General features: G+C 34.2%; 2 protein-coding genes and 2 long non-coding RNA genes across 4 annotated transcripts; 1 reads left to right on the plus strand and 3 right to left on the minus strand.

The window, feature by feature from the left end:
• Positions 1-646: 646 nt before the first annotated feature.
• On the minus strand, positions 647-9,462 carry CSN4 (COP9 signalosome subunit 4). The gene is made up of 9 exons (XM_090111926.1): positions 9,222-9,462; positions 9,057-9,136; positions 8,719-8,870; positions 6,327-6,430; positions 5,373-5,558; positions 5,062-5,180; positions 4,675-4,829; positions 1,938-2,154; positions 647-818 (listed from the first exon to the last, which is right to left on the minus strand). Exons 1-9 carry the CDS (start codon positions 9,302-9,304, stop codon positions 685-687), a joined length of 1,230 nt encoding a protein of 409 aa, XP_089968052.1. The 5' UTR covers positions 9,305-9,462; the 3' UTR covers positions 647-684.
• LOC149901087 (uncharacterized) lies at positions 7,687-8,417 on the minus strand. Its single transcript, XR_016457676.1, has 2 exons — positions 8,175-8,417; positions 7,687-7,871 (listed from the first exon to the last, which is right to left on the minus strand). It is a non-coding gene; the product is annotated as an uncharacterized LOC149901087 (long non-coding RNA).
• A 977-nt stretch (positions 9,463-10,439) lies between the features above and the next one.
• Positions 10,440-11,141, minus strand: LOC149901088 (uncharacterized). Its single transcript, XR_016457702.1, has 2 exons — positions 10,928-11,141; positions 10,440-10,624 (listed from the first exon to the last, which is right to left on the minus strand). It is a non-coding gene; the product is annotated as an uncharacterized LOC149901088 (long non-coding RNA).
• Positions 11,142-12,470: 1,329 nt separating this feature from the next.
• Positions 12,471-27,079, plus strand: LOC149901089 (uncharacterized). The gene is made up of 21 exons (XM_090111674.1): positions 12,471-12,873; positions 13,124-13,265; positions 14,636-14,718; positions 14,998-15,108; positions 16,333-16,546; positions 16,788-16,906; positions 17,027-17,090; positions 17,362-17,489; positions 18,134-18,227; positions 19,219-19,310; positions 19,965-20,033; positions 20,432-20,552; positions 21,388-21,458; positions 22,090-22,302; positions 22,802-22,936; positions 23,200-23,296; positions 23,651-23,858; positions 25,064-25,175; positions 25,323-25,450; positions 26,156-26,408; positions 26,670-27,079. Exons 1-21 carry the CDS (start codon positions 12,826-12,828, stop codon positions 26,679-26,681), a joined length of 2,514 nt encoding a protein of 837 aa, XP_089967800.1. The 5' UTR covers positions 12,471-12,825; the 3' UTR covers positions 26,682-27,079.
• Positions 27,080-27,167: the final 88 nt, after the last annotated feature.

Below are 27,167 nucleotides of genomic sequence, written 5' to 3' on the forward strand. Positions count from 1 at the left end.
ATTCTTTTTTTATTATATTCCTTGAAGTACGAGGATGGTTCTTATGTAGCGAAAACGTAAATATGTACCACGGGCGAAGCCAGGGCGGACCGCTAGTTACATATAAAACAATGGAAACACAAAAAAGGTGCGCAGAAATGCAGCGATTGAACATTGGAATTAAATGTTTAATTAATATGCGTTGGCAGAGATAATAATGTGGTTTGTAGAACCGACATGGTGGTTTCAAAACAATACTTTTTGTTTGATGCAGGCCAGTAAGCATTGTAGTCTAAGATCCCACCGCTGGATTAGCGCGTTCATAGTTTTTTTTTAATGAAACCAAATTTTTATGCATATTAATAATTATAATTAGGAGAATATACATCGACTAGGTTACCAGTCAACATTTGGCCGCAAGCATTTTTAATTAATATTCATCATCTTTAACAGCCAGCATTTTAGCCATTTATTGGTTGATATAATATTCTGAACAGTTTTTAAGTCGATTTAATACCTATATGCAGGCTGGATTCACGAATCTTGACCTTACTTTTTTTTCACTGCGCTTCCTATAGCTACTCTATTTTGTTATGTGAAAACTACGGATGCTTTTTGCAATCTATTTTTCCACTAAGGAGTTACGAACTAAGCTAATAAAACACACTTTATTTCATAAGAGATTTATTAAAACGTAACGTAAGTCTACTGAATCATTTCTTCTTCCATAAGTTTGGCCATCCACTCGGGCTCGGCGGCTGCGATCTTTTCTATCAGACTGTTCACTTGGTAGCAGAGACTCTGGATTTGTTTATCCCATTGCGGTAGTATATCGCGAGCTATAAGCAGAAAAATTATAGGTTAGAAATATTTATAAAATCATCTTATAATTTTGGCATCTTTATTATTTTTCAATAAGTAGGTGTGTACTTATGTATAGCTAAAACATATTTTTTGCATTTTATTTGTTGTGAGAATAAATGGCTAGGCCATCATAAGATCGTACATATACAACACTAGTGCTCCGCCCCGGCTTCGCTCGTGGTACATATTTCGCAATAAAAGGTAGCCTATGTCCTTTCTCGGGTATCAAAATATCTCCATACCAAATTTCATGCATATTGGTTCAGTAGTTTAGGCGTGATTGAGTAACAGACAGACAGACAGAGTTACTTTCGCATTTATAATATTAGTAAGGATTTCTTTGTTGAACATCATATCTTTTATCGTTATTATCACTTTACGGCTACGGCTTCTACGTTTGTAGATGAATAAACCACATAAAACGTATTCACTCTTAAAGGCATACCACAAAACTATTTCTAATAAAAAACACACAATCGAATTAATCTGACACAACAATTCTCATTTTCTATCATTTTACATTTAATCCAATAATAATTTATCAGTCATAGCACAGCCCTCAAAGCACACCTCACTGCACTTAATTTATACAAAACCCTCAAACAACATCACTTTTCTCTTAATCCACACTTAAATACACATACTCTCAAATTGCACAATGCATGATCAATTTTTTTCTATTCTTTATAAATTTATATTTAGAGTTGATCTGGTCAATATGTCCGTTCATCCTCTTCTCACTAATCACATGGCTGGCGATGCGCTCAGCACGTGCGGGTGTTGTTTTAGAGCTTAATACTGACAAACTTCATTGAATTTGCACTTCAATAACCCATCATATACTCTAAGCCACACCATACTTCATAAATTGACACTTAATTCATCCCTACCCCTAGAAACAACACTATACTTCAATTAACCCATCTCTAACGTCCTAGCCACACCATATTTCACATGATTGGCATTTAACTTATCCTTGACCATCCAAGCTGCATTATATTTCACTTAACGCATCTTTAACTTCCTAGCCACACCACACTTCACTTTAATCACACTTAGTCCGCACTTAATCCTACATAAATAGCCGCACATACTCTCAAAGTGCACAATAGAGTTGATCTGGTCAATGTGTCCGTTCATCCTCTTCTCACTAATCATATGGCTGGCGATGCGCTCAGCACGTGCGGGCGGCGTCTCTAACAACGCGCCGAGCTCTTCGAATGTTATATTGTTGTATAGTTTACTTGCTGATAGTAAATTGTGTTCGAAGACCGCTCGGTCCAGGATCGTGGAGCCGTCTGGTGTTGATGCCTGGAATAGATATTTTTTTTTTTATAAAAACATTTCTACTTTATAATATACTCAATATTATACTTTGTTTTGATTTAATTCAAAAACTATTCAATCGATTTCAAATATTCTTTACCATTAGAAAGCGATTTTAACAATCAGCATTGTCAGTTTAGAAAAGCTCGGCATTTTATAGTATGCTAATTGTCAAGCCGGAGGATGTATGACACTTAAGGGTGCACTCACACACATCAGTCACCGTCAAGTCACCGATGACTGATTGTGTACGTATCCACAAACACCAGTCACCGTCATGTTGTCCGTCAGTCACGTCGCCGGTTTGACTGAATCATTGAACACATACATCAGGTTAGTGAGTGATTAGACGTGTGTCACGCTAGAGAACATGTAGCAATTGACGGTAGCACGACGCTGACTGAACTGAGACGTGACGGCACCGGGTGAGTGGGGATAAAAGTATGATACATGTATGGAAAGATTATTTGACGTGCCTGACCGGGGACGTCACTGATAGATTTCGTGCCGGCGACTGTCGTGTGGGAACAGAGTCATACTAGAACTATTGATACATATTTTTTTTTAATCCTGTCCGGTGACGTGCCGTGACGGTGACTGATGTGTGTGAGTGCACCCTAAATCTTTTCGTTGTATGTGGGGTATCATGTATATTTAGAAAAAAGCAAATGTATTCAATAATAAAAATAAAGAAAAAAAAACAGCCGTTATTATCAGACTGTTGGTGAATACTGCTTGGATATTGTTATCGGTCAATTAAGGAAAGCTGGCATGTTCACAGTACTCACACTTATGCAATTTCACTTACAGTATGTTCAAAAATAAATGCGACTCTAGTTTCATTTTAGACTTGAATTGTAAAATGGTGCGTTATCATCCAAATTTCCACATTGGTGAGAAAAATTGACATTTCTAATGAAAATGAACAAAAAATTAAATGATTTTATTAAATACTGTAAAATAGTCTATAATTCTTCCATTTACTGTATCACAAAATTCTTCATAGATTTTTAGATATTCGTACTACACCAATTACATCACCCTGTATTTATAAACAATTGCAAAATAAAAGCTACACATAGGCCGGGAGATACTGACACGAAATTTCGGGTCATTTGTAACAGAATGGCGGTTCTACAGGGGTCTTATTACGTAATGACAAAAAGTAGGCGGTAGTGTCATGCCATACTTTTCCGGTGTAACTTACAGCCCCCCATACCGACGCGATGCGTTGATTAAAAAAAAAAAACAATTCAACCATTTGTATCAGGCCAACTTTTGCACAGTTAATCATCATCGTGCAGACATTTACGAAAATCGCCATGCCATACTTTTCGGACGATTCCAAATGGCCACCATACCGCCGAAAATCTGCAAAAAAAAATTTTTTTTCGCCAAACAATTTGTACCAGTATTGCATTTGGATTTTTGGAGAGTACTTATTTGATAAAATGAGACCATTATTATATTTGCCATACTTCTAGTAGGGGGAAAAAGTGCTGCCATACTTGAAAAATTAATTTATTCGTCACGTTTCAAAAATACGACTGTACAATACGTAAAATAATTTTTTACAGTTTGGGATCATTATATTCTGTTTGTTTGTATACAATTCTACCTAGAAAAAAATATCGCAGATTGCAAACATGGGGCGGATGATTGTAAGACTTAAGCCAAGACGTAAAAAAAAAATGAAAAGAATTGGCGATTTGTCGTCGTCGGTCGGTCGGTTGTTTTCCGTTGACCAGTACGGCATTTTTGGAGAGTATATGATGCAACGTGACCATTATTATATTTGCCATACTTTTAATAGAGGGAAAAATTAGTGCCATACAAATCGTTCAAACTACGAAAATTATCACACTTCTATTTATAATCATTCAGGAGTTGTTGAAAAAAAATGTAGGGTGGTACAAATCGTTTGGCGAGAAAAAAAATTCAAAAATTTGCAGATTTTCCGCGGTATGGCGACTATTTGGAATCGTCCGAAAAGTATGGCATGGCGATTTTAGTAAATGGCTGCACGACGATGGTTACCTGTCATGCAAAAGTTAGCCCGGTACAAATGGTTGAATTGTTTTTTTTAAATCAACGCATTCACGTCGGTAAGGCGGACTGTAAGTCACATCGTAAAAGTATGGCATGACACTACCGCCTACATCTTTTTTAAGGGCTATCGGTAAATTCTAAAATTTTTGTGTTACAAATCGTTGGACTTTCGCTATTTATCCGACGAGTGTGACTAACGCCCACGCGACTAGTCCACCGGTACCAGCGTTCTGACCATCATTTTTCTTTTTGTCATTGCGTACTAAGACCCCTCTAGACCGCCATCCTGTTACAAATGACCCGAAATTTTGTGTCAGTATCTCCCGGCCTAACATGTGCAATGTGTAAATGTGTTGACGTTCCAGCTCTTCTTAATATAGGTATACACTAAAAGTTCTAACCTAAACAGAAAAACTAACTTCTAACAATCAGAAGTCTCCAACAATATTCACTAACCTTTTGATGTGTCTGCATGAGAGCTTCAAACTCGTGCAATTCGGATCTGCGTATGATGCGGTCGAGGTACATCTTCTCGAGTATAGAGTATGCGGGTAGTTGCTGGCAACGCTCGTCCTTGAACAGGGTTGCCAACATGCGGGATCTTTGTTGACCTGGAAATTTTGTTTATTATTTGAAAGATTATAGTGAATTTTAAGGGAAATTTCATAAAGTTTGAGTTGGAATTCTATTAACTATATTGTCAGCTAGTTTTTTTATGCAAGAAATTAAGAAATGTAGAAATATGGCTACCAGCAGCATTAATAACATTAATGCTACTTTAATTAAAGTTTAAGACAATTTTACATTAAAATAACTCAGTTTAATTAAGTGTTTATTACTCACCTGCTGAAGCCAAAACTGTACAAATAAGGGCATTCCGCAAACATGTCATTCTTTCATCTTCATGAATTATATTCCTATATGATAATTCATTGTATCTTTGAGCAGCTTCTATGAATTTCCTGAAAAATAAAAAAAAATAATACATATGTACAATTTTTTCATAATATATGAACATCTAGACACTAACTAGTTACAATAAATCACAATGCTTATCACATTTGTTTTTATATATGAGCCAAAAATTTTAAATTTTTAAAGCAAGCAAAGTCAGGTTTTAACATTATAACATGCCTATTAAGATATGAACTTACCTTCTATAATCTAATACTCTTGCATAGCATACTTTATAATATATTTGTAGTTGTTCATTAGTAGTCTCAGCTTGTAATAATGATGCCCTGTTCACAAAAGCTTCGGCTTGCACTGGGTCATCCACTTCTAAGTAAAGACGCGCGATTTTCAAGTATGTCTCGAGTTTGTAGTCTACGGAATATTGTCTGCAAGGGTAAAATTTTTAATTGTAAATCTATTACATTTTACATGTGGCCAAATATGTAGAGGTTAAAATGTTTTCACTTAAAATTTCCAAGACTTAGGTGATATTCTATATTGTAACCATAGGTGCAATTTTGTGCTTTTATTCTAAGATCCCACCGCAGGATTAGTACCGCAACCTTAAATATTCATCATCTTTAACTGCCGGCAACCCTTATTTGCGGGCGGATTTAACTAGGCACCCATGTATGATAATTAATAGAATTAGCTATAATTTGATATAATATGATTTATAAATGTGCGTGATGAACGTATAATTCATTTATACGGTATTAATGGATCAAAATCATACCTGTTTGCACCAGGCTGCGAAGAGGTTGCGGCCAGGTGAAAAACGGCAACCGTGATTTTTTAGAATTGTATTTTAAATAATTTGATATGATGTAGACTGCATTTTATGTACAAAACAATTAAACGAAATTTTTTCCCAAAAATCGATTAGAAAAAATTTAATTTAACATGCTTGCAGCCAAATTTTGACTGGCAACCCAGTCGATATATTATATTCTCCTAATTATTAATGTACATAAAATTTTGGTTTCATCAAAAAAACTATGAACGCACTAATCCTTCGGTGGGATCTAGTACTATTAGGCACACAATATCTTTAAACTTATGCTAATAAAAAATTTTTGAAGACACTTTTCTTATTATATTTTTACAGTTTGTGTAAATTAGAAATTAAATTAATGTATTTACTATTAACATACTTCTGTCCTGTCTCTAGTGGAATGCCCACTAGAACATTGGCAGCTTCTTTCCAATTCTGATTGCGCTCATAAATATCTGCCAGATGTTGTCTGATACTTGCTACCTGAAAATTTATACTATAATTTATCACATGTCCAGTTCCAAGAAATTAGAAATATAATATCTTTCAACACAAAAAGTGATACATTGTAGCCGTATTCTGATAAACGTTTTGAGAGTAGTGTCGGAGTATAGAATTTTTCTGATTACAGAGTGCTGCCTAGAGGACCTTAAGAACCGAATATAAGTCCATATGTTATTCTAGAATTTAAATGATACATACCCGTGGTATGCATTAAGAGCAGAACTTAATATGGTCCTTAATGACGTAGAGCGAAAACAAATTTGTTATATGTGATTTCCAATTACAATTGCTGTCTAAAAAAAAACCTTAAAATTCTATTTCATCGACTTCTTCTAATATAATGTCTTTATAAATTAAATTAGCCGCCTCCTTGGTACAGTGGTTGAAGTGTGAGCGTAGCACCGAGGGGTCCTGGGTTTGATTCCCGGTGGAGACGAAGAAAAAAAAATGTCTCGGTCTGGTAGGACACAGAAGGCTGATCACCTACTTGTCCTCAAAGAAAATCGATCAGTGAAACAGATGTATGAATAATGCATCTGCCCCTTACCCCACTTGGAGACACGGGACTTCACTTTTCTAGATCCTTATTTAACGCTATGTATTATACAATCAATCACTGTTTATTTATAAACATATTTTATTTTAATATTTTTAACCACAGAACAGTAAAAACATATAGAAGTGCTGTAATGTCTAATTAGTACGAAAACCGGTGTCGCCAAACCCACACATTTAAACCGATAGTTATACAGTACACTACAAGTAAACTATGCCTTTGATTGGACAGCTTAATTTGAGTAAAAACTGACTTAGGTTATAAATTCAGCATTTCAATATGTACCCTAACGCACCATGTTACGGTTTATTTTAGTATAACATCCCTAGGTATATTAGCTGTTTTGTTTCTCATTGCACAGAAATTCCAAATTCGAAAACATTCAGCTACTCCACAACAGAGGGCGTTAGTTTTCGATAGATATAAATTTGAAACGCAACACATAGAGATAAGGTTGAAATTTGTGTCACTCAACATTAATGACATTAACTTGATATTTATCTGATGCTATGCTCTGAGGGATGTCAGCCTTGTTATCGATAATTCACAAATAAATATTTTTTGTGTATTTTTTTTTCTTTCTTTTATATGAGTATAGTATAATGCGTCACATTTTGGAGTATGTTTATTACTACTAAGTACGTCTTTTTATATTATTATTATTAAATAAAAAACGGAATAGAATAGTATAAATCTATATTTACAAAATACAAACAGAAAATATGCATTATTTTAAATCTTGGAACTGCTGTAGGTTTGATGTATCGGTGGCCTTTGTTAGACCGCTTAGTACTGTTCGGCATCCAGTTAACTCGTCACGTTGCATTTATCCATTTCTCTTTTAAATTAGCCTCTTTGGGAAATCTATAAATAAATTAGACAAATGAAAGCTAAGGAAAAATAAAATAAAATTTAATATTTATAATGTTTGTCTTTTCTAAAGTATCGATACTGTCGATATGCACCACAAGCATCACTAAAGCAACATTCGTTTGTTTATTGCAATAATATTCCAGAAAGTCTTGTTTGCTATTCAATCTATAATAGTACTAATTTCTTATGGATTAAGGTTCATTTTGACTAGATATTTGAGTACAATTTTGACAAATTACGACAAGCGAAGTTATAACATAAAATATAATTAAAATAAATTAAAATAAGACTTACCGACGGTATGAAATGCCTTCATTGCTGATATTATTTCGTCTGCTATCATTTTTGCACTCTTTATACCGAACAACACGTCCTAATTAATGAATAAATATGGAAAAAAGGTTTGACAGCTGACAACCGACTCGAATATTTTTCTGCGCACAACTGAGAGCAAGTTAGGTGATCTAAACTTATCATTGACACGTGGGCCACGCCCACATCACACTTCTATCTACTTTACTGTTCTGTGTTTTTAACTTATTTACAAAATATTCACTGGCCACAATTAAAACATCAGCGGGTCGCATTCGGCTTCTAGATGCCTCCAAAGTAGGTATGGCTTCCAGATGCCTCAAAAAAAATCATATTTCATTGTACCTTTGTCAATTTTAGTAATTTAAATAAAATAATGGTAAATAATTTAAATATCTATTTTAAATAAGGAATGTCTATTATAGTATATCCAATACGGTATATCTATTTAAAGGCAAGTAAAGAACAATAACTTTTAACTTTTTTAAGTTATCAATCTAATGACAAATATAAAATCAATACATACCTGCTCCTCAAAGGAAATGACTCTAGGTTGAATAACATCAAGAGCAAAGTGAGACACTGTCTGAGAGACTGGGTCTGGTAGCAGGGACAAGTGTGTGCTCACATCTGTTAGCAGTTGACGTGATATCACCAGGCTGACATTTTCATTTACAACTGAAAACCAATCAATAATTTGTAGCTATAAATTAAAAGGAATTAGGAAACTATTATAGGAAATAAATTGAAATTGAAAAGAATAGGAAAATTTGCAATCCTTTTAACTTGATTATATTCTGATAATATTAATTCAATAAGTTCTCATTCGTGGATGTAGTTAAATAAATAATAATAAACACTCACTTGCTTCAACGAAAGCTTTTAAACATTCAGCTAGTTCATTTTCAGGGTTCTTTAAAATTTCCAGTAAAACATTCCTATACCTAAAAATAAACCATGGGTTAATAAAGAAGTAGATAATTTAGTTGTTCATTGTATATATCATCGTAAATATAATGTAGATCGTACTTTTCTGCTTGATCTTTGTGTAAACCACCGGAATTTCTTAGTTCACTAAGATATTGTCGAACACCTTGCAAGTTAAGTGGCATGTTTATTTAGCCGATAACTTTTTCAATTTAAATTTATATTACAATTTCCTTTAATTATAAAATTTATTTAGATTTAGTGCATTAATTATACTAAGTCGTATCAATCACGGTTCACCATATATTTATTTTTTAAATGATAAGTCAAAGTGACATCTTGAACGAGAATCGCACTTCGCAGTTCGCAGATTAATAATTATGATACGATTTTTTCACAGACGTTCTATTATCACAAACCGTGTTTTCCAATTACAGCACTAGAGCGCATTATGCTTAAAGTTCCAACTACAGCAACGCTTCGCACAATCGAGCACTCTTTAGTAATGCGCGTGAATTGTCAATTGATGCGTGCTATCGATTTATCGTGTAATTATTAATTGTTGGAAAAAATTTTAAAGCTTTCGTTTCATTGTAGTTTTTTCGAATTAATCAAAGTTAATTCAAATTGTGTCAAAAAATGTTGTGTGGTTTTATGAAACCACGGTAAAAGTGAAACTTTCCGAACACTGCTTTATACCTACTCGGCAGCCGACCGTCACGCGACATGCGCTACACCACAGAACATTAATAACAAATAGAAGTGCTTTAATGTCATAATTACTATGAAAACCAGTGTCGCCAAACCCACACATTTAAACCGATAGTTATACAGTACACTACAAGTAATCTATGCCTTTGATTGGACAGCTTAATTTGAGTAAAAACTGACTTAGGTTATAAATTCAGCATTTCAATATGTACCCTAACGCACCATGTTACGGTTTATTTTAGTATAACATCCCTAGGTATATAAGCTGTTTTGTTTCTCATTGCACAGAAATTCCAAATTCGAAAACATTCAGCTACTCCACAACAGAGGGCGTTAGTTTTCGATAGATATAACTTTGAACCTCAATACATAGAGATAAGGTTAAAATTTGTGTCACTCAACATTAATGACATTAACTTGATATTTATCTGATGCTATGCCCTGAGGGATGTCAGCCTTGTTATCGATAATTCACAAATAAATATTTTTTGTGTATTTTTTTTTCTTTCTATTATATGAGTATAGTATAATGTGTCACATTTTGGAGTATGTTTATTACTACTAAATACGTCTTTTTATATTATTATTATTATTAAATAAAAAACGGAATAGAATAGTATTAATCTATATTTACAAAATACAAACAGAAAATATGCATTATTTTAAATCTTGGAACTGCCGTAGGTTTGCTGTATCGGTGGCCTTTGTTAGTCCGCTTAGTGCTGTTCGGCATCCAGTTAACTCGTCACGTTGCATTTATCCATTTCTCTTTTAAATTAGCCTCTTTGGGAAATCTATAAATAAATTGGACAAATGAAAGCTAAGGAAAAATAAAATAAAATTTAATATTAATAATGTTTGTCTTTTCTAAAGTATCGATACTGTCGATATGCGCCACAAGCATCACTAAAGCGACATTCGTTTGTTTATTGCAATAATATTCGAGAAAGTCTTGATTGCTGTTCAATCTATAATAGTACTAATTTCTTACGGATTAAGGTTCATTTTGTCTAGATATTTGTATACAATTTTGACAAATTACAAGAGAAGTTATAACATAAAATATTATATGTAAAATAAATAAAAATAAGACTTACCGATGGTATGAAATGCCTCCATTGCTGATATTATTTCGTCTGCTATCATTTTTGCACTCTAATACCGAACAACACGTCCTAATTAATGAATAAATATGGAAAAAAGGTTTGACAGCTGACAACCGACTCGAATATTTTTCTGCGCACAACTGAGAGCAAGTTAGGTGATCTAAACTTATTATTGACACGTGGGCCACGCCCACATCACACTTCTATCTACTTGTTCTGTGCGCTACACAGACCAAAAAGTTTGAGACGATGCGATGTAATAAAAGTTTCACTTTAAAAATAAATATAAGTATGGATGAAGGTACAAACATTGAAAAAAATGTTAATGAAACGATCAAAATCCAAATTACTTAAAATAACCGTAAATATTTTTCAACTAATTATTAGATACCACTTTATTTACATACTAGCAATGCCCTGCGGTTTCACCCGCATAGTTAGCGATATCGTTACAGTGAAAAGTCTACTATAGGTCGGACTATAGGTTTAATTTTTAATCACATGAAAATCACCTTTACCCCGTCACGCACTACGGCCTTTTTTTTTTTTTTTTTTGTGGGGAATTCTTTCATAGATACCCACGGCCTCCGGGGGAGGGGCCGTGGGTTATGTCGGATTCCTACCGACCAAAACCCCACTGTGTTCCGTCAAGAGGCATATTAGTAGAATTCCTCCGTGACCCCCGCACTACGGCCTGCTCGAACAGTATACCTACTATTTTCTGTAGATTGACACTTTAAAAAATTCGTTATATCTTTTGAATGGAATATCCAATTCTCTTCATTTAAAAAGTATTTTGCTGGTATTGAAACAGTCTATAATAAAACATCATTTAATGGGATAAGGATTAATATATGTGTATGGATAACATGGTTTGATTACAGTCGGCACTTCTATTTACTTTGAAAACGTAAAAAAGTTGTTGTAGTAACATAACCACTGAAGATGGACATATGGTATCGCGGACTTTCTTGTAGATATTGATCCATTCTATGATACCGTAGAACATTTTTTTGTTCTATCTTCAATAGATTCCGCAGCGCACGCGATGACAGAAGTTTTATTGAGGATTTTTTTACACCTTGGGTTACATTATTGCATTTTTGGTAAGGATCTCTAATTTTTTTGAAAATGCAATATAGCCTATGTTGCTCAGTAAAGATGCAGCTTTCTAATGGTGAAAGAATTTTTGAAATCGGTCCAGTAGTTTATGCGTGAAAACGATACATACATACATACATACATACATACTTACAAACTTTTCCTCTTTATAATATTAGTATAGATTAATGAGGTTATTGCAAACTCTATGAATATTTTTTTTTTCAACACTAAATTAGCGTAACCTGCATCAGCATAATTCGGCATTGCGCGCCACTGAGTCGCATTATGCGTCTAATTGGAAAACAGCCAAAACAGCCGATCTTAAATCTTAAACATCGTAAGCTTAAATTTTAATCTGTGGATCATTTAATCTGTAACATTGATTTTTCTATGTTGGTCAAATGGTTTTGACATTTACTACACAATTTACAAAAATTGAAAGAAGCGCCATTGGGTTATTTGTGCATTTTTCAAGTGATTTTAATATTTATGGGCTGTTTATAGTGGCGAAATAGTTTCTAAATTGTAGCTTGATATTTCAACTTCCATTACAATAATATTGACGTGCTTATTGGTGATCCTCCAGATAAAAATCTTAATTTTAAGATTTCCCAGTTTGTTTTTAACCGTGGATATTTGTGGCAGAAATTGAAAGGATTTGACAATGTAAAATGGCGGCGTCTTTTGAACTCGAAAATGTTTTGGTTTTATTCACTTTTTTTCGCGTATAAGAAACAGTTTTGAATGTTTTTGTGATCTTAAGAAGTCAAAATATACATACAACAATGGAACACAATTTGGAAGAATCTCTCAACTTGGATAGCGCTATGAGAGTGAGTGTTTTATAAAAATTATGATTATGATTGGTTCATACATTTAAATTTTTTGAAAGTTTTCTCATTAAATATTTTACTTTGTAGTTATTATATAAAGTAAGAAATTTAACTGAGAATAGCATAGACATATTTAAATATTTTCATGTCAATGAATTTTGAATGTGAGTCAATTATTTATATGTCTAATAAATAAGAATTTGGTATGGAATGGAATAGAATGAATTGGAATGGCTTTTAACTTTTTTAGGTTGATTTTGACCAACCAGAAGAAACAGTATGCCACCAAGGTGATATAATTCTTGACAATGCAGTTCAAGAGGATATTCAAATGGAATTTGAGCATTCCGAGGAGCAGCCAATACTTATGGATACAGGAAGCGAAATAATAAGTAATTGTTCATATCAATTAATAGTAAAATGTTTATTTGTTTGCTTATTGTATTTAGAAATATACATTATGCATGGATTATAAAATATGTCTTTTATATGGGACATACAAAAATTTATAATAGTGTGTGTATTTATATAAAAAAAGGCTTGAATGTAATACTTGTATAATGGTCTCTTTACAAAGAATTGCAGAAACTAATCTGAGATACAGTATGAATACAAGTGGATCATTTTTTTTTGTAAATTAAAGAGTTAATGGATTTTAAACATGATTTATTCATGATATTAAAAATACTTTTGTGTTTGATACTAGTGTCCGACCGAACTTTCGGTTTCGGTTTCGGTTTCGGCCGAGTTTCGGCCAAAAATCAAGTTTCGGCCGCAGTTTCGGTTTCGGCCAAAATCGGCCGAAACTTTTGCCGAAACCGAAACTTATTTCGCAAGTTCAGTGAACTTAGTTCACACACGTTCACGCTCGCCTAACTTCGTTTTCCTCGGCAACGCTTTGACGGACGCTGTCAAAACGTTGGTTGACCCACGCTGGTGGAAACAATTTTTGATTATCTATGTTGAGATTGGAACTGGGTGTAATAGTAATTAATAATTATTATTTTTATATAAGAGGTACCTAAAAGAGACTGATTATTCTTCTAAAGTCTTCTAAGTAGGTACAAATACCAATCCAAAGTATTAAAGACTCTTTAATAAAGAGAAAGATCTCAAAATACCAAAACTTAAGTATTTAAAGTAACAGTAACAATTACTGATTTGATTTAGATGACTGATTTTACTGAGAACTTAATTTGAAAAAATAATAAAAATTAAAATTGTTATTATTAATATTTGAAAAATATTATTTTTTTATTTTATATTAAATAAATGATTACAACAAATTTAATATACTATGTTTTCATTTCATGCCCTAATTAAGGCAAAATAATAGGTAAAATGCACCAAAGTTCAGTATTTTTAGAAATTTCATACTTGACCACATGAGTTTCGGTTTCGGTTTCGGTTTCGGCCGAAACTGAAGCCACGGCCGAACATTCGGTTTCGGTTTCGGTTTCGGCCTGGAAACCAGTTTCGGTCGGACACTATTTGATACACAATTTAAAAAGGATAGCTGTATGTTTAACATTCTTTAAATAATAATTTTATGGCATACTTACTAGATGTATTGCCACCTATTACCATGTGACAATATACCACATATATACCACAGGGCATTACAATTAGTATGTAGTAGTTATTATTTATATTTTTGCACAATAAAAATTATAAATAGAACAAAAATGATTTCAAAAGATAATCTTTCAAATCATTTGTATATTTATTGCAAAATATAACCACATTTGTAATTAATTTCCAGTTTCTGATTTAATTGGAGGTCAATTCAATTTACAAGATTTACAAAATGAACAAAGTGATCTACCTGTATTGAGTCAGCCTGAGGTAAGTTAATTCTTTCAATTATGTATAAAAAAAAAGACGCGTGGCACTCGGGGACTGCCGCGGTAAAGCTATTGCATGCTATGCCTTCAGGCCACACCTCTGTGCCCGTCGCGGAGTGGGGAGCGTGAGGTTTTTTCGTTACGGAATTTCTGGATTCAGTCCCCGCGCTCAAGGCCCACGATAGAAGCTATGCAATAGCTTAAAAGTTAAAATGTTACTTGAATATTAAATTGTTATTTTAAAATTATTATGATTATATATTATTTGGTATGTTTGTAGCAAAACTACAGTGTTGTAACACAATCGGACACAATGCTGGACCTGCAATTAAATCCACAAATTGTCACAACAGCATCCGATCAACCTCAAAAGAGAATAATTAGAGTGCAGGTAAGATGCATGTCGCATATTTAAAAAAAACCTGAATATGTCACATGTTTTTCCTCATTTGGATAATATAAAAATAAAGTTTTATTGTATTTTAATTGAGTTAAAGCTGTCACAGACAGCTACTTTTGGTATTAAAAGTTAAAACCATGCATAAAGTTAAATACCACCAAAGTCTTCAACCAACACTTTCAATACACATTCGCGTTTAAAAATCCTTAATAAGTACATTGAATAATAAAAAATAAATAAAAATCTTTGTTGACATAATAACACCTGCACCAATCAAAATAATGAATCCTTTGGAACCCAAACTAGTTTAGTACTGTGTCTCAGGAGCCAGAGGCTTCTCCCAATATTGATCATAATATTATGTCTATAAACTAAAATATATATATGGGCGGATGGCCATAATCATCAGAATCACCCATATCTTCAGTAAATAATTATAATGTTGGTGGAAACAAATGAATCATCAATGTTACAAACAAATGTTATGTAATCGCACAAATCTATGCGCTAGTAATTAGGGAATCACTTGATCAATCGCTTTTAATTAGTTTCGATACAACAATGCACAAGATTACTCGGAACAATAGCGATTCGTCGCCAACGTGGTGCCCTAGACGTTCTTCGTTTGTAACCCAGCAACGTCTGCAGCCGACCATCGACGCGACGCTCCGCCAGATCGACAGTTGTCAAATCTCGTTCCGATGTAATTCTCATCAGCCAGTAATACTTCTACCAGCCAGTAATACTCCTACATATATGTATAACACTAGCGGTCCGCCCCGGCTTCGCCCGTGGTACCTAATGTTTCAAATTCAAATTCAAATTATATTTATTTGCAAGAATGTAGTTACAAATTATAGATGTTTAATTACAATATTATGTGGCTAATACATTCTACCCATTATCCCGTATTATACGCCGTTTAAACTATCCTATCTCTCATGTTGGATCAACTGCACATAGTGTGCGAATCTTATTATAATCGGTTAAGTGGTTTAGGAGTCCATTGAGGACAAACATTGTGATACGAGATTTATATATATTAAGATTGTATTTTAATTAAGTTAACGCTGTCACAGGCTGTTTTATAAAAATAATGTATAAAGTTAGATACCACCAAAAAGTGTAAGAAAGTGTAAGTTGAAGAACAAACATTTTAAATACACATTCACATTTAAAAATTCTTTACATTACTCATGTCTTTCCTATTTACAGACATCTCCTAAAAAGACTGTCACGTCTATTCCACGGCCAGTTGCAATAGCTCCCAGAATAGCTCCCAAACCTCAAAACTTCATTAAAACAGGTCAAGGGAAACAGATTGCTATAGCACCAAAGCCAGTCGCTTTGGTAACAAACAAAAATGTGATTAAAAAGATGTCCATAGCAAGCACTGTGCATGGAAACAGTTCGGGTAAAGCTGTTCTAGGTAATAATAAATATTTAATAATTTTTATATTTTGTATATTGTTTATGTAATAAAAAATATTTTGTTGTTAAAAATATAAGTATGTAATAAACAGATGTAAGAAATAGTCCATAATATGTATACAATATACATACTACATACATACTACATACTACATACTACATATATACATACTACATTATTTCTTGTATTTATAAACTACAAAAACTTTCTAAGACTACCAGAAAATTTTTATTTCCAGCACAAATTAGTAAGCAAATAGTTATGGTGCCTGCAAACGCTCAAAAGATAAAATTAGTATCTACGTCTCAAGGCAATGTGACTTCACTTCAACAGTTGGTGAGATCTGATGGTGGCCAGGTAAATTAATATTCATTGTTTTTTACTATTTAAATATTATAATTTACTACCAAAAATGTAATTTACTAAATTGTAAAAATGTATAAACAAACTGTTTAAAAAAAACATTATTTATTTCAGGCTCAAATATCTAAAATTGCAAATGTATCACAAGGAAAACCAATGAAGCTTATAGCACTGCCAGGTTTGTTAAAAAATATATATAATGCAAGAAAACTAACATTAGAAATACATTTTATTTATTGAAATACCACAGATAAATAATTTTACAAAGTTTAAAGGAGTAAATTGGTCAATACTCATTATTGTTAATTTTTTTATCACAGATTGATACTAGATAACCAGAAAACAACCTATTAATTATTATACACACCGGAATAGAGTATACAAGAGTTTATATGAGAGAAGAGAAAATATTTTTTATTACTTAACTATAAAAATATGTCTCTTTACAGGTCAAACAAATGTAGATCTAAACAATCCGGCCATGATAACAAAGTTAGTACCGAGCGGTAAATTACAACAGGCGCGGTATGTCACCGTGCAGTCACACAAAACTATGCCTTTGGCTGTTGGGAATAAGGTATTGATTTGTTACCTACTGATATTGAAAATATACTCGCCATCTTTGGATGCTCCCCCCACTCCCCCATGCAACTATTTCACTGTACGAACTATTGAATCGTAAACAATGGACTATTGTTAATTATTTAAAATAATAATTTAAAAAATATATTCATGAGTTTTCAATCTATAGTGGTTTAAAGTTAACTCAAAAATGGACCATTTTCGTAAATTTTCTAAAAAATCTTAGAGTAAGAAATGTTATAGTATGCTATATATTCGTGATCTACTCAATAAGCTCTTTCATTTGATACCCCACGCGGCATGTTTTGGAAATGTTTATTTTTTTCTTTGTATGCCATATTTAATTACCGGGGTGCGGGGAAGGGGACCACAAAACTGGTTGGCAACATCTGTCTATAGGATGTCTGGGATCTATACAATATATATCAGAAGTCAGATTTAGGTCCGCTATTTATGCAAACGAACATCTCCTTGGAGCCCGCTCTTAAAAGAATGAATGTGTTTCATAATTCGATCGCATATTTGATGAAAACGTAGAAGCTTCTGTATTTTAAAATACTGAATTCATTATATCTATCAAGCAACTTCTTGATAGAAAAAAATGTGAAATGATTTAAACTCATTATTATTCAATTTCAGGTAATAATGGCGTCACCAACAAAGCAAGGTGTGAAATATGCGAAAAAGCAAGAGATGATTGCAATCAAGCCTATGCCTGTGTTGCTACCTAAAGGTATGCTCATTTTATTTTTTCAAATTCTCTACAAAAATTGTGCAATGAAGAGTAGTTATAAAATTGTCTTAATATATATAAATCTCGTGTCACAATGTTTGTCCTCAATGGATTCCTAAACCACTTAACCGATTACAATAAAATTCGCACACCATGTGCAGTTCCATCCAACTTGAGAGATAGGATAGTTTAAACATGTAGGTACCACGGGCGAAGCTGGGGCGGACCGCTAGTTATAATATTAAATGCAGTCTTGACCAACAATGGCAAAGAGTGTTGTTACACTTGTCTTGTGTAAAAGTGTAAACTCTTCAAGTGTAACGACCCTTTTGCCATAGTTTTAACTTTTTAAGCCGTGCGGCGTGCGCGTGTTTCTCTGTCTGTCTCTCCCATAGAAAGTTATTGGAACGAAGTTCCTTATCGCGTGTTGCGAAAGGGGGCTAAGGCGATAAACACACGGTACCGCGTACCGCGGCGGTTGGCAGTGAAGCCCTACGAGGTACGGACCGTTCGACCGCGCGGTCGGGCGGTGTATGTGTGTTTGGTATCAACGGATTTAATAGAAGCCAATGCAACTTGAGAACCGCTTCACCACCAACCGCGGCGGTACGCGGTACCGTGTGTTAATCGCTTAAACGGAAAAGTTGTAACGACACTACTAATAGTTGTGAGCCGTGCGGCTTTTTCTCTCATCGAACTTCGTTCCACCCTGGTAACTCTTGACATCTTTCAAGTTTTTTAATATTTTAAAAATTAAATATTTTTGAATTTGATATTTTTGGTTTCATGGCATTCGAATGCTTTATAAATATAAATTTATAAAGAAAAGAAAAAATTCAATCATGAGGCGGGACTCGAACCCGCATCCTTTTACGCCAATCCGGGGCGGATGCTTGACCAAAGGATGCGGGTTCGAGTCCCGCCTCGTGATCGAAATTTTCTATTCTTTATAAATTTATATGAAATATTTTTGTTATAAATTATATTTCAGGAGCAACTCCAGTTTCAGCTGGCAATAAAGTTGTAGTGAATGCAAATTCATCACAGAATGTCATATTGAAAACTACAGCACCCACTACTCAGGTAATTAAAAAGAAGTTGAAAGAACAATTTTAATATTAAAATACTACGCTCCGCGGTTTCACCCGCGTGGCTCCGCTCCTGTTGGTCTCATGCTAGGCGTCCACTAGGCGGATCGGGCCGGGCCGCATCGCAACGCAAAAATACGCCGGCCTATGTTTTGTATGAAACATCGTCCATTAGCGACGGATCGGGTCGGGGCGGGCCGCAACGCATTGGCGGATATCGCTTCGCCGGCGGATTTCTGCCGGCGGTGCGCTGCGGCCCGGCCCACCCCGACCCGTCTAGTAGACGCAGGCAGGCGGATGTGAGCGGCGAGCGTCTGTTAGATAAAATCCGCCTAGGCGGTCCGCCGCGCCCCGTACAGGTGGACGCAGGAGCAAACAGCGCGTCCATTAGAGACGGCCCGTTGCGATGCGACCCGCCCCGATCCGTCTCTAATGGACACCTAGCATTAGCGTGATTGATATATAGCCTATAGCCTTCCTCGATAAATGGGCTATCTAACACCAAAATAATTTTTCGAATAGTATAGATATGATAGTATCATAATGGAACTATTTTTCGAATATCATGTTTGTTGTGTGGGTTTTTATTTTTGTACTTTGCCATATAGATTATTTATTATTAGTGTTAATTGTTATTTTTTTCTTGAAGGCGGTGAAAGACAACCAGGCTGAGCCATCGCGAACACAAATCCATCAAATAAATGTACCTGGCAAGGGTGTAAGTAAACACTCCTTTACTCATTTCATTCTGCATGCGTGTTTATCTGTATTTTTTTTACAAATAAAGTGATTTAATATTTTATTTAGTAATTTATATGTATAAAAACGCTTTCCATTTTTTGAAGTGATAGAAACTTTTTAGGCGCGTTGAGTGTAAAATTTCAAAGTCGCATCATGCCAATACCGTCACGTCATGGAGTAAGGCGACGATTTTGGTATCTTTGAATCTTGCCAATGAAGTTTCACTTCTGACATGGGTGCTCAACACACACGTTCTTTTTTTCTTAAGTAATACTAAAGTATGAAACAATTTTCATAATTAATATTTATGTATCTGTTTATTTAAAAAAAAGTACAGTAGACACAGACACAGTAATTTAATGTTATTGTTTGCAGATTCAATACATTCGTCTTGTAACGAATTCGTCGGCGCCGGCTAAAGCGATAATGAAACAGCAGCAGAAAGTCATTACTGTACCTTCAAAAGGGAATATGATGATGTTGGCTGATAATAACGGTTAGTAGAATATGAAAATTAATTTTATTAAAGAAAATTATTGTATGAGGATTGAATGTGTAAAAAACATTTTAATGTACTTATCGGCGACGGCTGGATTTTAGGACTATGTGGGCTGGTTATATCCTCTACATTGGGCGTCTTGGGTAACAAAAGACATAAACGGAATCTAACACTGACAATCACTTATGAACTGAAATGAATACTTTGTATAGCGAATCTAAACTCAAACTAATATAGAGACTGATATAGACTCGAACAGACAAGTCCGCTCGGCACGAGCTCCAACACTTGAATGCCCGTCCGCTACCACGGCCATGTCCAAGTGCACTTCGTGAGTCATGCGCTTGTGTTCGGTAATATCAGGGGGGGGATCTCCGACATACTTATATGTAAACAAATGTGTTGTATTTAGTTTGTATTAATAAGAATAAACAGTCTGTAACACATAAAAATTAAAACTTTCAATTATTACTTACTTTTCCGTATGTCATAAAAAATATTGTCCTCTTCTTTCAATATGTATACTATTTGAATGTTAAAATAACTCCAATATTAAACTCTTGTCAAATAAAAAGTAAAAACAAACTTTATCACAAAATGGAAAATATTTAAAATTACAAATCATTTTTGGAAATGCATGTTTCTGTATTCAAAATCAAATATTTAATGTGACATGGATTAGAACGAATTTTATAATTTTATTGTCATCCACATTAATTCAATGTATGTTGTAACACGAAAATAGTAATAATTTACATGTTTTTAGAATAATAATAAAAGTGTAATATTGTTTATTTATACATATATGTATGAAATTGTTGTAATTGTGTAGGTGTGGTGATAAAATCTCAACCAAAGTTGGTGAGAATAGCGCCTGTTGGAAAATCTCCATTACCTGTAACGGTAAGTTTATTTTTAATGTCTAAAACTTTATTTTTCTTGCATTTTTGTATCTGTGTTTAATTTAAAATATTGTTAAACCGAAAAGAAGTTTATCAATTGAGTATGACTGATAAGTGTATAGTTTTATGAAATGATTAAATTTATCTGCCATTACTAATTATAATTTTATTATTAAACTATAAAAACTTTCAATTCGCTAAAATCAAGTTCATTTTCATTCAAGCTCAAAGAGGTATACAGATAAATATTGAAACTATTATATTTTTTTTGTTTGATTAAAAGTATATTTACAGCAGTTACACAGTTTAATTCAATAAACATATAAATATTTGTATGCCAATTTGTTGGCGAATTGTACGGTGGAGACATACATTTTATAAAAACTTTGTAACCACAATTCTGACAAAAAAATTGGTTGTCTGTAAAGTCGGTTTACTGACGATAGTTGAACGTGACAACGTCCGATTGTGCTTCTTTGTCGCTCGTTCCGCGCTCTCGCTTGCACTTCAAGCCTTACATGCAACGCCTCAGAGCGAGGTAACGCCGCATGAGTCATGTTTTTTCGTGCGTGCAGCCGGCTCTATCGAACTATAAGACGTTGTCACGTCAGTAAATTTTCATTTCATTTCAGCAAGCATCGCGTTCATCACAAAGCTTACTAGCGCCGATGTCTCCAAACAAAACGTTAATAGAAATGAGCGAAGACAACCAACCACATATATACAGTGATACGCAAGAAGCTGAAATCGACTCGAAGGAGGCTTTAAGAGCGTTAATAGAGAACAGTATGGGGGACGATGCAGGTGTTAATCATGAGGTCACTATGGAGTTTAAGAAACGTGTGGTAAATATAGTGATTTTTATTTACATGGAATGTAAATTTGTCAATGTTGTGTAAAACTTTTTGTGTGTAAAATTGAGATAATTGCTATTTTAACATTTGTTACTAGGCTTGTTATTTAAGTTATTAACCATACCTTCTGATTGTTTTCTCGCTTTTTTTAAATCTTAATATGTTTACAAAAGATTCATGTGGTTTTCCACTTAACTTTGTTTACAAAGTAATGCTAATTTTACTTCGTTTACAAGGTAATACGAATATTTGCTGTAAGATTTATCTACTTGATTTATTTATTTTATTTATTTATTTATTAATACTTTATTGCTCTTAGAATCATTACAATAATACTTAATCTAAGGATACATTACAACAATTGGCGGTCTTATCGCTATGCAGCGATTTCTTCCAGACAACCGGACGTACAGAGAGAAATTAAATTAGAGATTTACCAAATTTCCTGTGCTTACTTATATTGAATATATATTTGATTGTTTCTTTATAGAGTTCAGAAGACGAAAACACGGCAGATAGTGTGGATCAAATGGATTCGAGCGTCCGATCGGAAGAGCACCCGCTCATTGTGATACCGTCCAACTTTGAGCACATTGTTGAGGTGCAGAGCGACTATAATAAATCTGTAAGTATTTTAGTAACTGCTAGCTTCTTGTAAGAGCTTTGTCTGGATCTTATATTACTGTTTGGTTTTGCTTTTCAAATTTTTTGAACAAAATTGCTTGAGAAAACCTATTCAAATGAGAATAAAATGTTACTGTTCAAATTTGTTATTTGATATGCACAAAGATAAAGCAACAACTCATTTTTTTTAATAAATAAAATATATATTATTCTTATATTTACGATATTTAAACGAAAATTAACAGGATTCTATTAATATTCCAGACTGAATCAGAAAATAGCATGTCAATGATAAAACGTGAACAAGACTCCATGAATACATTTGAATCTATGAACAATGAACAATCTTATTCTGAGCCTGGTAAGTTTTATAATTAACCTATATGCAACATAAATTATTTTTATACATTTTCCCGATGAGTCTTTGGGCAAGGAAGTATAGTTTTTAATTTATTTTATCGAAAAATAAAAGAAAATTGAATTTTTACAATATCACACAAAATATATTGAATGACTAAGAAGATAGCTTCAAATAGTGAAAATATCTTTCAGTGAATACTGTCTAAATAAATGTGTTAGATTACTATGAATTTTATTATATTTCATCGATATATTATTGATGAAATATATTTCATCAATTATCGTGATTCGTGACCGTATTACTCAATTTGTAAATAAAAAGTGAAACTAAAAGCCAGCATGTTTTTTTTTTTAGAAATAGAATCAACAGATCTCGGCCTGCGGCCGCGCAAAGCATGCAATTGCACCAAATCGCAATGTCTCAAATTATATTGTGATTGTTTCGCGAACGGAGAGTTTTGTAACCAGTGCAATTGTAATAACTGTCATAATAACTTGGAGAGTGAGGAACTGAGGCAAAAGGCGATACGGGGATGCTTAGATAGAAATCCACACGCTTTTAAGTGAGTTTTATAAGAATAAGAAGTTTTTATTTTTAAACTGGTTAAAATGCATGATAATAAATGCATGAAAAAGTCATGTTTATGTTGCAAATAAAAATACTAATGAGTCTTGTTTTAGATCCTGTTGAGTTTCCAATATTTTCTTGTTTTCAGATAAAATATTTTCTTATTTACCATGCATATTTGTCATTTTGATGGTTTTTAGATACAAATGAAGATATTAGAGCGAGCGCGCACGAGCAACTTAGTTGCCCGGCAACTATTTTGTGTCTGTCGCTGTCTCCTCGCAAAGTTTTGAACGATGCGCTCACGAAAGCGACAGCAACGCAACTTTTTCTTTAAAATTTTCTGCATTTATCAACATGGATTTCGAAGAAACGGTTGTGGTCTGTGCTCTTGTCCCGCATAGTTCCCAATCTCGTTGGATTTCCGGGATAAAACCTATCCTATGTGTTAATCCAAGTTACCCTCTATATGTGTGCTAAATTTCATTGTAATCGGTTCAGTAGTTTATGCGTGAAAACTGAAAACCATACATATGTACCTACAAACCTTTTCTCTTTATAATATTAGTATAGATATGTAATCGTAATTGTAAAAAGTAAAGTAGTTTTTATTTAATACTTTTTAGTGTATTTTTCAACACGAATCAAACGAGCTCAAACTCGATAAAGTTGAGTCAATATATTACTAAGTTCCTATGGACCAATTCCACACCATTCCACATCAAAAAAAAAAGAATCACGTAAGCCGGTTCAGAAACCTCGGAGTAATCGGTGTACATACATAAAAAAAATATACCGGCCGAATTGATAACCTCCTCTTTTTTTTTGAAGTCGGTTAAAACTTAAAACTACTGTGTACGAGAATAAATACGTTGACATAAATACGTATTATCGCTACGCCGGTTACGCGGCAACTGGCCGGCGGCCGCTGACAGGCAACATTTTTGTCGCCGTGCGCGCACTTGCATTGAAACCAATAGATAGGGCGACAGTTGCGTCGCGGGCTTGTCTCCGAACCCGCGGACAAAAAAGTCTCCCGGGAGTTGCGTCGCTACGTGCGCACACTTTCATACTAGTCCATAGGTGGGAGAGACAAAATAGTTGCGGAGACAAAATAGTTGCGGAGACAAAGTTGCTCGTGCGCGCTAGCTCTTAGATTGTGTAAGACAATTGATATTAATTTTTTTTTGTAATTTTTAGGCCAAAAATTGGTAAGGCAAAAGCAGGCGGGCCTGAAATTGTGAGGAGGCATAATAAAGGGTGTAACTGTAAGAGGAGTGGCTGTTTAAAGAATTACTGTGAATGCTACGAGGTGAGATATTACAATTTATTATTTAGTCAGTCTTGATGCTTGTATGTTCAATGGCTTTATTGAATATGTTATTTATGTTTTATTTTAATGTAATATGTGTGTGATATGGGATGTTATTTAACTAATTATCAATTCCGTGTGTACCAGGCGCGCATAGCGTGCACGGCGATGTGCAAGTGCGTGGGGTGCCGCAACGTGACGGACTGCCTCGAGCACGGCCGCCTCGAGCGCCAGCGCGCGCCGCCGCCCTCGGCACGCGCCCTCCAAGCAGACAAGTTAGTGTGTAGTGTGTGTGTGTACCAGGCGCGCATAGCGAGCAGGCGGTGTGCGAGTTAGTGCCGCCGCTCTTGAGTGTCTTACGTGTGCAGCTAGTGCCGCCGTCCGTACTCCCCGTCCCAACATTCTATGTAAACGTATGCACTCGCCGCCGCGGCTGGTAAGTTTGTGCCGCACGTGCGCAGTTAGTGCCGCCGTCACATTACAATACAGTGCGACTAATAATATAGCGCGCGCACTCGCTGCTGACATGCAAATGCAAATTTTGCTGCATTTAAAGATTTTCGAAAATTCAAAAAAATATTTACACAGAATACAAATTTTTGTTATTTTCTCTATCATTTTATAATATCCTTAATATCCTCAAGACACTATTTTTTGACAATCGACACTTTCGCGATGTAGATGAACATCCCGCAATGTACAAAGAAAAAAAAAATCATGCATAATATCAAAATTCATCACCAATACATGTAAAACCGTACACAATCTATAATTATTATTATAGTGTAGTGCGGTTTCAAATTTGTGCTGCCCTTATGTACAATAATGCCAAGTTGCGTCTAAAATATGATGATGTATTGCATCCTAGAGAGGGTCGATAAGAAGATATATTGTTCTCCAACCTCCACTTAAATAATGTTTTGCCCCATAACTATTAGTTGAACAATATATCATCATTAATGAACTTATTCAATACACAGGCAACCATGCAGCTTCATGACCAACGAAGTAATAGAAGCGGTGTGTCAATGCCTAGTAGCGGCCGCGGCGGAAGGCGAAGGGGTTAAAGAGGGTCGGAGTACCGAGGGGGTTGCGGGGGGTCGGGGTACTGACGGGGTTGCGGGGGGTCAAGGGGAATTGGAAGAGCCGGACCCCGTGCGTGACGTCATTGAAGAGTTCGCCCGGTGCTTGCAGGATATTATAAGCGCGGCGCAGTACACGCAACAGGAGGAGGTGAGATAAACCAACTATAAAAGGAAATAAGGACGTTTAAATTTTCACAAGGTTTTCAACTAGTGTGGTTTTGTGGAAATGTTTAGGTTTCTTCAGTATACAAATTTAAAAGAATATTAAACTTGGCTTTATGATCGTAAAAATAAATTGGAAAATATGTTAATATGTACTTTAATAATTGAGTTCAAATTCCATTGAATGGTGACAATTATTTTTTTAGTTGTTGTATAAATTACTTATGTTTTTCTTCTTTAATTACAGGGTCTGGCGTGACGTTAACATTTATTATACCGCCGGCTCGTGCGGTGATTGTAAATTAATAAGCAGTGATAATATATTAGAGAAAATAAATATAATTGAACATTTGTTGTTCGAGTCGTTTAGTCGAAGGCTAAACGTTGTTGATTTTCACTCTTGTTGTGATATTTTATATTGTTGATGTATAACTCTTGTAAAGACAATATTATTTAATAAAGACTGTTGACATTAATTCAGAATTTTAGATGAAGTTCTTTGCAAATGGAATTTATCATAAATTATGCATAAGTGCTAATTAGGAATTGTATAGTTTCATATCGAATTGTATATATTAGAGAATATTTAACTAGTCATAAGCTTAACGTTGAAGGGAATGTGTATATAGTAATATAATAAATGCAATATGATTTTTATTCACGTGTTTTTTTTAATGCCTTTAATAAGTTTCATATCAATGACACACGAAAATTTGTACTTTCTTAAGCTATCCTTCGCTAATCT

Source organism: Colias eurytheme, chromosome 17 (assembly GCF_061535395.1).
Source record: "Colias eurytheme isolate Ceu_HAF_F1 chromosome 17, ilColEury1 Martin Lab GWU primary, whole genome shotgun sequence".
In the NCBI taxonomy this organism is placed as follows: Eukaryota; Metazoa; Arthropoda; class Insecta; order Lepidoptera; family Pieridae; genus Colias; species Colias eurytheme.